General features: G+C 49.1%; 1 protein-coding gene across 3 annotated transcripts in view; it reads right to left on the bottom strand.

Moving 5' to 3' along the window:
- The window catches only part of LOC114852981 (cadherin-6-like), a 40,907-nt gene continuing 25,199 nt past the window's right edge, over nucleotides 1–15,708 (bottom strand). For 2 of the 3 annotated variants that reach the window (XM_029145742.3, XM_029145743.3), the window contains 10 exons: nucleotides 15,039–15,333; nucleotides 12,569–12,688; nucleotides 9,715–9,882; nucleotides 7,625–7,812; nucleotides 5,560–5,813; nucleotides 3,581–3,717; nucleotides 3,362–3,483; nucleotides 2,531–2,648; nucleotides 2,198–2,449; nucleotides 1–1,534 (listed from right to left, as the gene is read on the bottom strand). In XM_029145742.3, coding sequence (XP_029001575.1) covers nucleotides 1,032–1,534; nucleotides 2,198–2,449; nucleotides 2,531–2,648; nucleotides 3,362–3,483; nucleotides 3,581–3,717; nucleotides 5,560–5,813; nucleotides 7,625–7,812; nucleotides 9,715–9,882; nucleotides 12,569–12,688; nucleotides 15,039–15,333 — 2,157 coding nt within the window. In that variant the 3' untranslated portion in view covers nucleotides 1–1,031. Of the gene's footprint in view, nucleotides 1,535–2,197; nucleotides 2,649–3,361; nucleotides 3,484–3,580; nucleotides 3,718–5,559; nucleotides 5,814–7,624; nucleotides 7,813–9,714; nucleotides 9,883–12,568; nucleotides 12,689–15,038; nucleotides 15,334–15,708 lie in introns of all 3 variants that reach the window. The other variant, XM_055508491.1, reaches the window with a different exon arrangement.

Here is a 15,708-nt window from a genome sequence, read left to right as displayed (position 1 = left end):
TACAAAGGCATAAAACATTTTATTTTTTCTTTTAAATCAAAGGTCACATTTGAAGTCTAATACCACAGCTTCTAATGCACTGACCAAACTATTGAAAGCATCTTAAAGTCAACAAATCCCATAACTAGCATTAAATCAGTTATATATCAGCTTTCTACCTTGAAAAATGAGGTAATTATAGGTGTTCAATGTTTGGCCAAATTTCCAATTTCTCTACATGCACCAAAAATGTGAGTAGCTTCAAAACCATAAATCCTCAAGGGTAGAATTTGGAATTAGTGCATAACTTGGATGTAGCTTATATCATGAAATCTTTCAGATTTTTCTGACAGTGGGTGCTTTGGTCAATTTCATCTGGAATGACCCATTAGCCACTTGCCAACTAATGCCGATCCGCCCAGAACCGTGCTGGGAGTCCTCGTCAGACGCGCCGGTGCCACATTGTCCTCCTGGCACTTGTGGCCCAACAGTGGGTAAGTGGCTAATGTGAGGGAGCTGTTGCCGAAGGAGGGGAAACACTGGGACCATAGAAATCAATCAACTGTACAGCGTATTGTATCATATTACCAGAAGTACACAAGCTAAGATACAACTCACTATATGCAGCATGGTTCTGTCCCAGAAACACTGAAAAATACATAATAGGCATATCTGTTGGCTTACAAAACTGCAGATTGAGTGTGTCCATCACAGGCAGCTTTGGAAAAACGCAATGAAAATATCAGTATAGATATACTTGGGCCTCGTGTACGAACCCATATAACACACACAATAAGTCTTCACACACAGTTTCCTGCCACGGTGCCCTCGCAACAACGCAACTAACACTGACTGACGGACGCACAAAGCCTACATCTGCTCACGTGGAGGTGCAACGTGAATGGCGGTGGGTGGCGAAGGGCACTTGGACAAACGGTGCTCCTTTCTGGGTCCGTTGGGCCGGTTCCCTCCACCAGCGCTTCCCCCTCCGAAAGTTCAAACACGTGTTTGTTTCACATTTCTCTCGTCGTCGTCCGTGCGCCAGCTGCTCGTTAGGAATCCCTGTCGCTGTCGTCGCCGCCGTACATGTCCGCCAGTTTCTTAAAGCGGGGGCCCCACTCGCTCAGGTAGTGGTAGTCCTGGTCCCCCTCCGTGGTCACCGACTCCAGCGAGCTGAGGGACTCGGCCACGGAGCCGCTGCCCTCGTAGGCGTAGGTGGCCAGCGAGTCGTAGGGCGGCGCCGTGGGGTCGCTGTCGTTGTCCTGCAGCCGCTGGTTGATGAAGTCCCTCACGTCCCCGTTGTGGTCGCGCGTCGGGGGCGGCGCCGGCCGTCGCACCGGGGGGTAGAAGGTCTCTGGGACGATGTCCCGCCGCTGCTTGCTCTCCTCGATGGCCTCCGGGTTGCGCAGCGTGCCGATGTCGAAGGCCTGCGTGTCCTCCTCGCCGCCGCCCTCGTCGTTGTAGCTGACCACGTTGTCCCTCACGTCCTCCTTGGAGATGATCAGAGGCTCCTTCTTCCGCTGCCTCCTCAGGGCAGCGAACAGCACCACGATCACTGCGGGGACAACACAAACAAAGATGACAAATAACACTTTGGTGACTTAGGCCATTGTTTCTTTGCTCGCGCTCCTTGATCTTGGGGCCAGTGTCCAGAGGGAACTGTTGCTGTAACACGGGTCTTCACTGATGTTCAGGGACTTTGTAGAACAGACTCAACTACCACAACAATACATTATGTATTTTTGCTCCTCAGGGCCACTTCTGCTCAAGATCACAAGGGCAAGTTACAGATATGAAGCCGACCTAACAGTCTTGTTTTCAAACGCTTCTCCATAGACGAGCGCTACAGAAAACTGGCCTTAGATATAAATATTTGAGTCTCCTGAACTTGAACTGATAATGTTAAAAGCTATTCACTGTATATTTGCTATGTTAACAATATTACAATGTAATATGTGCAGCAGGCAGGAGATTTATGTAAATCCCAGTGTTTTGCTGTTCAGATCAGATTAGCGTGTCAGCTGTGGTCACTGGCAGATCCATCCACCCACAGGAAGTGATAAATCAAATTAAGGAGCGAAACACAAAGCTGCCTTTTTAGCCCGTCAGAGGTGCGGCCTCGTTGTGTTTAGGACTCTGCAGCTGCAATCTATCGGCCGAATGAAGCTTGAATTGAAACACAAATGCAGGCGTGTTGTTTGCGTTGTGCGTCACTCACTGAGCAGGATGATGACACACAGCAGGATGGCCACCAGCGCGCCGGTGCTCAGGCCCGCCCTCGCCGTCAGCGCCTCGGCGTTGCACAGCTTCATGTTGCCCTCGCGGTCGCAGGTGCACACCCGGATGGTCAGCGTGTTGGTGCTGCTCTGCATGGGGAAGTCCCCGTCGGAGATCACCACCGGCACGTGGTGCACGCTCTGCTGCAGGCTGTTGTAGCTGTTCCTCCGGGTCAAGATCCAGGCCGTGTTGTCTGGAAACATCACGTGTGGGTCACGTTTAGTAACTGGTGCTGCTTCAGGTCTCTGTGGTTTAGCCACAGAACCAGTGTTACCTTTATTGTCGCGAACAGAGAAGTTCGCCTTCCCAGCAGCCTCCTGTGCGAGGCTGAAGAAGAAGCGGTGTCCTCCTGGAGGCTCGTCAGGGTCTGCGGCGCTAATGGTTTGTATCCTCTGAAAGAGAGAGAGACACTTCAACACCCAGCAGCCGACAGTGGAGAAATCAGTCGCCTTACTGCATCTTAAACACTATGAACTGCTTGAACTGTCTGTAAAACAATAAATACATTTAATAACAAACGTGTCTGTTTTATATTAATTAAGCTAAAATCATTTTTGGCTCATCCAGTCAATCACCAGCTATAAAACGAGCCTCAACCAACCAGCGACATCCGAGGATGAGCTGCTGTCTGTATGAGCACAACGTTGTGTAACGGTATAAACTGTCAAGTGGGTCAACGCTAGCTGTAAACCATCTAATTAGCCAAAGCAGCAACAGTACGAGCCTGTTCCAGGGTGGAAGTAGCGGCTGGTAATTAGGGTTAAGGGCGTTGGAATTCATCCAGACTAAGGCAAGCAGCATTAAACACGTGGGAGCCTTTGGAGCATCAGCGTTTTAATACAGTGACTGACTGATGCGAGCAGATAAGGAAGTCAGACATTGAATGTGACGCGGCGACACTCGGGCCGGCGCCGCTGCTGCGAAAACATTTGGTTCAGATCTAAGTGTGAGGTGAAATTTGACAAGTGATACTGAAGCTGAGGACTGTGGGAGTTGATGTGTCACATCGTTTAGGAGCTGGAACGCCAACTGCAAGACGCTGATGCTGAGCAAACGCAAACGCAGCACTTTGTCCGAGAGGAACGCGGCGGTCGCTGCTACCGACCTGATTGGCCTTGGCGTTCTCGCACACAAACGTCTCGTAGTTGGTGGCGAACGTGGGCGCGTTGTCGTTGACGTCCAGCACTTTGATGTAGACGGGCACGCGGCTGATCTGGCGCGGGTTGTCTAGGAGGCAGAGGAGGGGCGTTTAAATGGCACTGAATCAAACCACAGCTGATGTTCAGATAAAGGCTCAAACGGCACATCAAGGGTTAACACTCACTGAACTCGGTGGCGATGACGGAAATGTTGTGCCAGGCGTGTTCTTCTCTGTCCAGCTCCCGGAGGATGAACACTGACCCGTTGCCTGCATGGACGTTGAACACTCGGTCCATGTCCGTGTTTCGATCAATAGAGTATCTGCACAGAAACACGGGTTCAGGGTGGAGCATTCACAGGAAGATGCTGGGCGAAGTCACTTTGTCTGAGTGAAGCTTATTTGTGTCACAGACGAACACAGATTCATTTCAGCGTCGACAGAATCGGCGTTTATCAAAATGTTTCCACCGGAACAAAAGAACGAAGCTTCAGTCACAAGAAAACAACGCGTGTCATCGGCCTTTGTGATACGACGCTGGGCCGATGCTGTCAGGTTCCATCGGCCCCCGCCCTGGACCCCACCGCCACCCGAGCCAGGATGGAGCACAGCTGGGGCTGCTCGGCAGATTTGCCAGGGAACGAAATCACACTTTTAAAAACGCTGTGACATCCTGTGAAAATTAGCAGCTCGTTTCCTCCCGACAGTTGAAGGATCCACTTTAGCTTTCACAGAAGTCAGACGGGCACGAGCGGAGCCAGATCCAGCTGAGCCGCGGAGGCTCGGGAGGCATTCTTCAACATACTACGCATTCTTCCCACTAACGGTGTGGAACCGCGTGTCCTGCGGTGATGACGGATTTATGCCAGGGTCTGAAGTCACACACACTCACCCGCAGAGGCGAGAGCCAACAGGTTATCCAGTCGTGTTGTTTTTCTCTGCCTCCCAGACTACTGTGATACATCAGTGTGATTAATGGAGTAGCAGGCATCAGTGGGGCCGGCGTAAGAGGAAGGAGACCCCTGAGGGGAGACTATGAACCGGAGCTCTCAATGCACCAGCGCGCCGCTCTCCTCCCTCGGCAGATCCTCCCCCTCGCCTCCCCCTCCTCCCGCATCAACCATTTTAGCGTCTTTATCTAAACTCTCCCTCCTCATCTCTCGCCGGCCTCTCCTCCACTCGGCGCGACAGCAACTCTCAACTCGTTACATCTGCGTCGGCCGTGGGCTTTACTAATTGCTTTTCTAATATTCCCAATAATTCAGCCGGCTGGGCCTCACCCTTCCCCTGATTAATGTCAGGGAGATAACAGGCCGCCTCGTCCTGCGCGGGCAAACAAAGTGCTGCTCTCAGCATGCAGCCGGCTGCTGGACGAGCATCCTCGGTCGCTGCACCAGCTGACCCGCTCACCGCAGCCTCTCCAGGAGTCACTGGGCATCTAGTATTGATTTGGGGATTTGTAGCGCAAGGTGTCCGCTTTGACCTGAGCTAAATATAGAGTGAGGAAGACCTTTAGACACATGCAAATCACCATGGCTTCAGAGATGCAGCGACCAAAGACAGTGAAGCTCTGCAGCTTTTGGTCGAGTTCTCTCCGATGACTGGCAGCAGATTTGTCAGTGTTTAATTCTTTCCAGCACATCCAGAGCAATGAAGGATGAATGACAGAGAATCCTAATTTTAGCCCAGTAAGTGAAGGTGCACATTAAAGGTCCTAGAACTGATTCCAGATGTCTTTTGTGACGATAAAGCTTTTCTCCTCAAACAGCCTTGACAGAAAGAAGGCCGCCTTTTACTAGACTTGGACTGATTCTGTGAATCTGTGCATCCTGAACACATCTACCTAAATGTGAGAGCCGAGCTGTGGGAGCTAATAAAGCCCCCCCTCGCCTCCACCACCGCATGGCTTTAAATGCCAAGGGGTTGCTACCGCCCCGATGATGGGCGATAAAAGAGAATGATATCGTATTTGACATCTGCAATAAAGCGGTGGAACTTCAACCTTGAGAGCCAACTCCCTCAGTACATCATAAAAATGAGAAAGTCCTGGAGACTGTGTCAGAGGTGCAGCTCGAGACCCCGCTGCCATCGCTGCCAGTTCACGGAAAGCTTCATTTTTGCATGGAGCGCGTTCGATTAGCGGCTCAGCGTGTGGGCCCGTGTACCTGACCAGGCTGCTCCTGTCGTCCGGGTCCGTGGCGCTGACCGAGCCGATGACGGTGTTCCGCGCCGCGTCCTCCTTGGCCTCCATCACGTAGCTGGGCCGCTCGAACACCGGCGGCTCGTCCACGTCCTCCACCACGATCTTGATGGTGGCCTCGTCCCTGAAGGGCCCCACGGAGAAGAAGCGGGGGTTGATGTGGACGTTCTCCACCTGCACGCGGAGGCTGTACTGACGCTTCTTCTCAAAGTCCAGAGGCTGCGGGAGCAAAACCAGGCCAGAGGTCACAACCAGGAGGCTGGAGCTTCACATTGCTTTGTTTCATTCTCCTTCATCCCTTAATAATAACTTTCAGACATTTGTATGCGGCTGCACGCTCGGCCGTTGATTTTGGGGAAAACTAATCTCCATTCCGAGCATCCTGCCACATTTAATTTGGGGTCAGATTGGGATTTTATTCATTAGAGCGACTCCTCGTCTAACGAGCGCCTGTGAAGGGGCTCAGTGTCTTAGTGTTCAAGGACACTAACAAGACTGTTGATGGGCACATGAGCCGCTGCACACGTCAGACCCACACACAGAAACATGTTTGTGAACTTCAAATCACACATATGTGGTGTCTCATTTTTAATCAGCTCCTCTGACGTCGGTGCTTCCCAACTTGATTTCCTGATCTCATTCCCACATTCCGTGAAACAATCAATCACCGTTGCCTGGTGACATCTGTTCATTTTGCTTTTGTTTTTCTCGTTAAATAAAGAGATCAGTTCGTCAGATTAGTATATGAACCAAAGAAAACCCATGTTTGTGGCGCGTGTTTTTTTTCACTTTAAGATGGAATCGGATAAGTTCTGAAATAAAAACACGGATATTTAACTGATTAATAAAAACATCACCTACATGCTTGATAATTAAAAAAGTCATTAATGATCATTTTAAAATGTTGATCCCGCAGTTTAAACCTACAAAAAGCATAAAAGGCAGCATCTAAACCTACTCCATCAGCTGCTACGTCTGTATCACAACCTTCTGCGCACGCTGACATAATGCAAAGATAAAAGGTAGAGATAAATATTTGCAGGACACACCCGCCTTCTGTTTGGTGGCTTGTGCAGGTCAGTAATCCCACCTCGTATTTACAGCTGTGTTATGTTTATGCGTGATCCCGTCTAATCCTGCATCCGCTGCGCGCTGCTCTTATATGCTCTAATTTATGGACGTGGGGGATGATTAGTGGCTCGTTCCTGCTGCTGTTTTCTGTCACTCTGCATTTTAGCTGTCTGCTGTAGCTTTTATGTTGATGCCGGCTGCCTACTGTACATATGAAAGGCTGCTCGCGCCGTGATCACTGGAAACGGCGAATGAAAGGCCTGAGGAATACGGATGGATGGAGCGAGCCCCTCTGTGAACACATGAACGACAATAAAATGTGACTCATTGATTCCTTTGTCGTTTGGTGTTAAGGCAGAGGGGAGACGCACGTCAGCGGGAGGAATATGTGGCTTTGAAGGGCCGCTCCGAGCCGAGATGGGACACACTCCCGCTCGACAAGCCCATTTAATTAGAGGGTTCAGAATTGGGGCACGCTCGCCCCCCTCTGCACTCCGCTCTCACCACAGCACCGCCGCGGCTACAAAAGGCAATTATGTCATCTTCCACTTAATGGTGGCATGATGGAAGCCATCGATCGCGGGCTGCAGAGGAGGCGCTTGATAAGGCAACTGCCAGATTCTGTTGAATACATCAGAACCAGACCACAGCGATCCATACCGAGCGTCGATACTGCTGCCCTGGTCTCAGCCGAGAGGAAGCGGGGCTCACTCTGTGCTGTGTATGTACTGTGGTGGGAGAGCTGGACTCTAATAACGCTGTGAGGATGCAGGAAAGTTTGGGCTTCATCAAGTTTGTGCTGTTGTTTCTTCCTGTGTGTTAAGAGGAGGGTTTTGTTGGACTCAAGCTAGACTTGATACGCGTTTACACGTGGGCAGAGGTCTCCACCTGGTCTCGTCTCATGGCCCGTTCAGCCCCTGAAACCACAGCGTAACGACATGAAGCGACCAGCAGCTGACCTTCCTCAGCACGATCACGCCCTCCTGCGTGCTCCTGTTGGTCACGATGTCGAACATGCCCGGCCCGTCGCTGCCGATGATCCTGTAGTCCATCTCTGCGTTCTCCCCTATGTCGGCGTCCAAGGCCCGGATGGCGCCCACCTCGGACCCCAGCTCCTGGGTCTCGGGGACTCTGAACTCGTACAGAGCTGCAGGGAACAGACACGCGTTTCATCTCTGCGATCAATCAGAGCAACCAAAAAAAGAAAAGAGACTGAGGGAAAGAAAAGGCTAAGAGTGTGAGCAGGTGCGTGGAAATCAAGGCTTATTTCCCTTTATATTGCTTTTCATGTCCATTATTTCCACAGATGCAAAGGCTTTAGTCGAATCAGTGCTTCTGTTAGGATCTCATGAAAACTAAAAGGCTAATCGAGCAGCGTTAACACCCTAAGACGCACCACGAGATTCATTTACCAAGACGCGGGGGGAAAACGAAACAACACAGCCCCCGACACCCGACGAGTGTATTAACCGGAGTATTTCTTTATGACCCTGTTAGCAAAAGAAGAAAGACTGTAAGTGGGTGAGTCAGGGAGCAGGAATTGAAGAGAGCAGGTCAGGGAGAGAGTGAGTCAGAGCCAATCAGAGAGCGGCGATACAAGAGGCAGCCGGGGAGGCAGAGAGTGTGAAAAGCAGCGACTGAGTGGGAGATTTAGTGCCGCAACGGTTGTAGATCAGCTGCGGCTCCGACATTTCATCTGCGGTAAAACATTTCTCATTTCGCAAACACACATTTGGCCTTTTCTCTTAATTTGCTACAAGCGCTATTGACACACAACTCAGAGTTTCGGCTGAGACATAAATTCTGGGCCAATTTGCTCAACATAAATTAACGACTCCCTCCTTTTTTTTTTTTTTTTTTATTGAATCGGGGACAATGACTTCCTGGTTTTGAGGTGGAGATAAATTGATGGCTGCCTGTCGGCCCGGCTGCATCTCGTATGCTTAAATAAATAGCTGGACTGCAGGAGGGAGCGGGCGTGATATACACACAGCCTGCGGAGACAAACAGCACTGACACGCTAATAAAACATGCTGACACTGTTTTGGCAACGCCTGAGTCGGCAGGTCTCCCTGACGCTGACACACACACACACACACACACACACACACACACACACACACACACACACACACACACACACACACACACACACGGGGAGGGAGGTTTCCCTAGGCTAACAGGTATTTAGCATTGGGAGGAAAAGAAGAGGCATCACTCCGCCAGACAACAATGATATCGCTTCCTGACACTCTGCCTCCTCTGGGTGTCCCATTACAATATCTCTTCCTCCTCCTCTCCCTCCTTCAGTCTAACCCTGTGTCTTGTCTCCCTCTCTCTCTATCACAAGCTGTCTCTCTTTAGTCGCCCTCTTTCTTCCTCTATCTTCCCCTCCTGTCACCTCCTCCATCCCTGTCGTATCCATCTCCCTCCCTCCTCCTCGTGCTCATTCACTGCCGCTGAGGCTGAGATGACAGCGTCCGTCTCCCACATCCTCCCCCACAGCTGGGGTGAGGAAGCGTTGATAAATGGGGGAACGCTGGGAGTTTTGCACTCGTGCGTCGCCCACCGTACAGAGCGTGGCGGCGCGTGGAGGAGGTGGGTTAGACAACACCGGTAATCTGCCTGTTTGATCTGGATACACGTGAGGAAGCGAGGGAGGGGGTGGGAGAAGAAAGGAGAAAGTAGAGGGAAGGATTAATGACTGACGGGAGGGTGGGGGGCAAATAAATGCACCGAGGAGACGTTTGCACTCTAAATTGAGAACATTGGTTTTATGGAGTAAAAAGCGGCAGCGGAAAGACTTAACAGTGGGTGATAGACAAAGACAGAAGAAGAGCAGGGAGATAAAACCCAGCGAGTGTACTCTCTTCATTTAATGGGGATTACAGGGCCGATCTGATGCACTTTGCAGGACCCTTTGCTCTGTCATATGGCTCTATATTTAATTATTCGCTGCCTTTAAGAGGCACCAAACCCACAGCTCCCTGCAATAATCCACGTTCGTTCAGAGAGCGACACCAGATGGGGGCTGCCTGCTCCTACTCACTCTTGGTGAAGCGCGGCGGGTTGTCGTTGACGTCGGACAGGGTGATGCTGACCGTGGTGGTTCCGGACAGGCCGCCCATCTGTCCGGCCATGTCTTTGGCCTGGATCACCACCTGGTAGTTCTCCTTGACTTCCCGGTCCATGCCGGGCAGCGCCGTCTTAATGAGGCCTGGGGACAAACACAGATTCACCAGATCAGCGGCTGGTTCCTCCAGCCCGGTTCAGTCCACGTGTGCCACGTGTGCGGACACCATGGCTCATCGCTGTCTCTTTCTATTACGTGCCATTTCATTAAATTAAAAAAGAAACAAATCCATCAGTAATTGGAAAACCCATTTGCAGTGTAGAAACTGAAGCGCTGAACCACTTCTGCTGCTCATTTGCCATTTTTCTCTTCACGTTCTCTGACTGAAAGCATTTCATGAGGGATGCTCAGCTCGAGGGGGCCTTGTGACCTCGTTGACCCTTCAGCCAATCACAAAAAGAGCATCGCTGTCGAGCAGCAAGCCTCAATATATGTGAAAATATAAAGTTTGAACCTTCTTTTTCAAAGTAAAACTGTGAAGTGGTGACTCGATTAGGCTGCGCATTAGGTATTTTACAATGTAGGGCTGCTTTTGAAGGACGCTCACTTTGTTAAATTGCTGAATGCAGTGCGGAACGGCATCACGTTAACAGTAGCATCAACACACAACAGCAGAATGATCTTTATCTTTTCTCTGTAAACTCCCGCCCTGAGCCTGGTTCTGATCCTGCTGCCGGTTTGATCTTATTTCCAATGGCTTCTAGTGTAGCACTGTGCAATAGTATCACTGCTGTGAAGCCGGAATACCTGGTTTCACAACGACACACCTGTCGACATTGTATTTCAGCTGAATATCGCTGATTTTCTTCAATTCACCTCCTCATCAACTGAATTTCTCCATCTTTCAAACAAGGCTAGATTTCATTCACCTTGGAGTCTGGGAAGCGTTTTAATATTTCCTTTTAGACTAAATGAAACCTGGTTCATCAGGCCTTATGGGCGCATTCGCTGCTAATGGCTGCGGCATAAAGACAGATTCATTATTAATGTAACCTGCAGCTCAGCAGTGACTCATCTTCTAAACGACTCACACTGTCCAGCCGAAACACACATTTTAAAAAAGTATAGAAATGTAATTCATTTTTGTGCATCACCAGGTCGGATAATTAAAAACTTTCTCACTGCAAGGTCAGTTGTGCTGCTCAGTATTTGCAGCGCGGCGCTGGGGAGCCGCCCAGGAGAACAATTTCAGTGTCTGTGTTCTGATGATTTAACTGGTAAGTGGACCAAAGGACCAATCTACTAAAAAACCACAGCGCACAACTTTAATTCTCCAAGCGTGGCTTTCACATCCAAATGCATCCGGCATCATTTATCCGCTCCCTCCTTGGAATTAAGACTCCGTTAATGTTCGGCCTTTTCAAGTGCCGCCGCGGTTGCTCACTTCTCTGCTCCGACGCGTCAGATCTCTAGTTTGGAGTCAGGACAGACACCGAGTGAAGCGGTAATTGGCAGCGCATTCAAAAAGGTGCGCTCCGTCTCCCATCAGAGCCTGTCTGCTGTAACACGCCTGAATTTGACGCCTCATAAAAGAGAAGCAGGTGAAAAGCGCGCAGATGAAAAAAAGCCCAATTTCAACCCTAAATAAACTGCTTTGACAAACTTCAGTCTGAGCAGACGATTCGCTGCATATCAAACCGCCAGGAGGAGGCAGAGCCGGAGATCACACTGGCCCGCGCTCTTCAAAGGCCCCGCAAACTGGCTCTCGTCTCCCTCGCACGCGCAACACGGCGGAAGCACAGCGTCGACAGGATGCGGCTCGGTGCCCGTCTCGTCTGAGGACGCGCCGCGAGCTGCCGGGAGGCAGCGCCTCCCGTCTACCTTTGTTAGAGCTTAATGAGAGCGACACACACAGAGCAGAGCAGAAACAAATCCCACTTATAATGTGATGTCCAGGCATGTCTCTGTGTAAGCGGGAATGTCAGCTTACGCACCACGTGGGATAAACCATATTACTGTTAATCCCTCCACTAATCTGCAAATGGCTTCTTTTGTCGTTTCCCCTTTTGTTTAACCAAAAAAGACATGAGCCGGATGCGTTCCAAAGCGCACATTAATGATTAAAACTAGCAAGCGGCTAGATTTTGGGGCTGGTGATTTGTCACTCTGCTACAAATCCCCCGTTCGCCAGCCGGCCTGCGGAGGAGCCAGACGTGTTGTTATTTTTGGTTCGGTTAAGGGGAAATTTCCAGCATTCCAGGAGTTATTTAGTGATGAATTGTTTTAATTTCCTCTGCGGGTGAAGCCCGCTTTGCCTCCGCCAGTAATTTGTTACATTCCCCAGAGCGCCCACCGTAACGAACGCTTGGAGGGGATGTTCGGTGCGAGCAGACTTCCCGGCCGCTCCGCGGAGCCTACACGTCTTTTCCATGTTGGATTCCTCCTCGTCTGAGTGTAAAGATTTGCTGCAAAGATGATGACTGCGCGAAAACCGGCGTCTGCCCTTTGATTCTGCACGACCGACATCAAAATGCTGTGTTCACTTTGATCCTGTAGATGCATTTCTGCTAAAAGAATTAATCATATCGGAGATGGGAATATTTCAGCGCTTCCAAAAAAAAAAACCTCTTAGTTTCATGAATGTAGAAAAGTTGATTTTGATCTGTTTTCTGAGTCTGAATGTGTTAAAACTTAAAACCAGGTTTTGACTGATTCAGTAGGAAACAGGCCATAACTTCTCAGAGACAGAGGTCTAACACTTTGTAGCTCTCTGCCCCTGAAGGAACCTTTTGTTAGAACCTTTCCATCTGTAGAGCAGCGTGACACTGACCGGTCTCTGGGTCCACAGAGAAGTACGGCTGCCCCTCCAGGATGCTGTACACCACCCTGGCGCTGTTCCCGTACGTGGCGTCGTCTGCGTCCGTGGCCGTCACCTGAATCACCGAGGTTCCTGTGGGAGGAAGAGTCACCGCCATCACTCACATCAACTTCATCTGCAACGCTGCTGAAAAGTGCTGCTGGATAACTGGCCAAGCTGATGCAGCCTGTGATGAGGTGTGGGATCCTCTTTTAATCACGCGGACTGTGACGGATCATTTCTGTCCCTTTGCATTACCCAAACCAATCTTTAGTCCTCGGCCACTTATACCCTTATACGTGATTGATTTCTGGAGAGATCGATAAGTCCTAATGTATTTTCTAAGTATATCTCTCTAAGCATACAAGCAGCACCGATACCAGCTATTTGCAAACCCCAAGAAACCTATTAGTGTATCTAGTGTGCCTAAGAAGCCAAATATCTGATAGCGGCAACGACTGTGATCCATTTTCTCTTCCAGAGAGGCTGAGGCCCCATTTCAGTAGAACAAAGGGAAACGGTTAGCCAAGTGCTACCTCCCAAATGGCGCCTTGCGGGCCAAGTGTTGCCTCATTAAATGCAGAAGAAAATTAATTGAGTAGAAATATTTAATGGCAAAGTGGTATAAATATAGAATTGTGCGATACAATGGGATAACGACCCCATGAAACTTCACTAATTCGGTGTCAGTGGAGATGTGTGAGCGCCGGAGCAGTGTCCCTCCCTTGGAATCGATGTGATTTGTAAGGATGAAAGATGCTGCAGATAAAAACTGGAGCGAAGCGCTGGAGAGAAGGAGCGCGGTTTTCTGATTTGGTCTAAGTGACAGTTCGGGAGGATTCCTCAGCAAGTTCACCAACCTTGATCACTAATACCTTTAACTAGGGAATTAGACTCACAGAGGCTTTTCTGACATGGCGGCTTTTAGAAAATATCACTGATCCACAACAGCTACCTCACTGCCGACTTTCAGCGTTTGAGAGAAGAATTTTCTGACAAACAAGTCAAAAATAATCACAGTTTTTTGTGCAGAGGGACTAAATTACCTCAACGGTAATCATTCGGTTGTCAAAGAACACGCATCAAAGCGTCCGGGAGAGAAGACTATAATAAAACTCAAAGTCTCTGTCACATTTAAAGGCGAGTGTCCTGACGCAGCCGCTCGTGAACACATGCCCTGCCGAGCGCTGACATCACACCTCGCCTGTTGCCATGGGCACCCACGCTGCCCTCAGATAAGTGCCGGCCACTCTCTGGGGGTCGCTGAACCAAGCGACAACTCTGTCACATGTCTGGGCTGCAGGAGCGACGGCCCTCAGTCCCCGAGGCAGAAACAACCGTTCACGCCACGCTTTCATGCGAGTATCGATCAGGAGCCTTTCTCCACCGTCCGTCCATCAGCAGCAGTGGAGGCCACGGCGAGCAGTGAATTAAACTTTCATTTGTGGCTGAATCACATGAGTAAACGGCAGCACCAATGGACTAAATGCTGTGGTACACTACACGACATATAGAAGGAGAACTGGCCATTATTTGCTGCTGACAATACTGGTAATTGAATTAAACACTTAATGAGATACAATAGTGTATTTGAAAGGTTCTCTCCAGCAGCGCTGTAGCTGTCACAAGGACGCCTCACTGTGTTTATGCTCTGGTCATAAAACAGCTCCTAGTCTTTTTGCTTTAATTAGTGGGCCTCTTTGTGGACTCACGTCGTTATGATGATTGATGAAGTCCCATTGATCCAGTAAGACTGGCGTTTTGAAACGTCTCTATCCATTTTGAATCATAAGCCTTTTAATCCCGAACGTTCACACTTTCATTCGTGTCAACACTTAATCGTTGTCTGCTTTAAGATCGATAAATATGGTTTAACACAAAGCTCCCACAAAGCTGCTGAACTATTAATATTGGCTTATTTTGATGTAATCGTTATTAGAACATACAGATCGTTGGTCATTATGTGGAGATTCAGGGCTCTGCAGAGGATAAATACCAGACTTAAACTTAAAGACTTAAATAAAAATTCAATTTTTTGAATCCAAGCAGGAGATTAATTCAATGTGCACTGACAAAAGTCTAACAACATAGATATTAGCAATTTATATAATCAATGTATTAATCATTAAATATAATAATAATATACTGTAACCATTAAAGCACAGCACTGACACAATAGATTCATTTTACTGACATCTACATCTTTTTCTTTTAGTTCTTAAAATCTCAAAACAAAAAAAAGCTAAATATAATTTTTTATAATATCCAATCGTTCGCTGCCTAACCCTCCCCTCATCCAGGCACATGGCCGCCCACCCTGCGCCTGCTTCTGCTGGAGCATTTATTTTCCTCCACTGTTGCCAAGTGCTTTCTCCATTATTAGAAAAACTACTGTCCAGTTTACTGTAAGTGACTGTAAGCAGTGTTTTCTACAGCTACCTACCGATGTCAGACATCTCAGGGACCCTGGCCATGTACGGGTCCTTGGTGAACCGCGGCTCGTTGTCGTTGATGTCGTGGATCTTAATGATGAATTCAGACTCCCCCTCCAGCGCCTCGCTGGTGAAGCGGTTGACGGCCTTGGCGTGGAGGATGTAGTAGGACTTCTCCTCCCGGTCCAGCCGCTTGGTGGCGTGGATGTCCCCGGACTTCTCGTCTATCTTGAAGAGGGTCCCCGCTCCTTCCCCCGTGAGGACGTACCTCACGCTTCCATCTCCCTTGTCTGAATCTGAGTGCAGCTGGAGAATATAAAAAGGGAAAAGACGCTGAGGCGTGATTTGGATTCCTGCAACATCATCTTCAAGTGACAGTTTGTGGTGTTTTCAATTTAATAAATATCCACTTTGCTGCTTTTTATTGCTAATTGTCATAGCACAACAGTAACTGAAAGTTCGGTTAATGAAAGCTTTCACATCCGCTTAATTTGCTTTTATGAAGACCAAGAGTCAGGTAGCTCTTTCCAGGGACAGAAAAACATCTCCCAGGTAGCATGATCAGAAATAGCCACAGTCAGCTCATTTGCATAATGTGGAAAAAAAATAAAACATCAAAGCATTGGCTGCAGGCTTTGATTGATGGCTGATCTCAGAGAAAGTGGAGAGCAAAAAAAAGCA

Source organism: Betta splendens, chromosome 4 (assembly GCF_900634795.4).
Source record: "Betta splendens chromosome 4, fBetSpl5.4, whole genome shotgun sequence".
Classification (NCBI taxonomy): domain Eukaryota; kingdom Metazoa; phylum Chordata; class Actinopteri; order Anabantiformes; family Osphronemidae; genus Betta; species Betta splendens.
The sequence above is the reverse complement of the archived record's forward strand: the minus strand, read 5'-3'. Positions and strand labels throughout refer to the sequence as shown.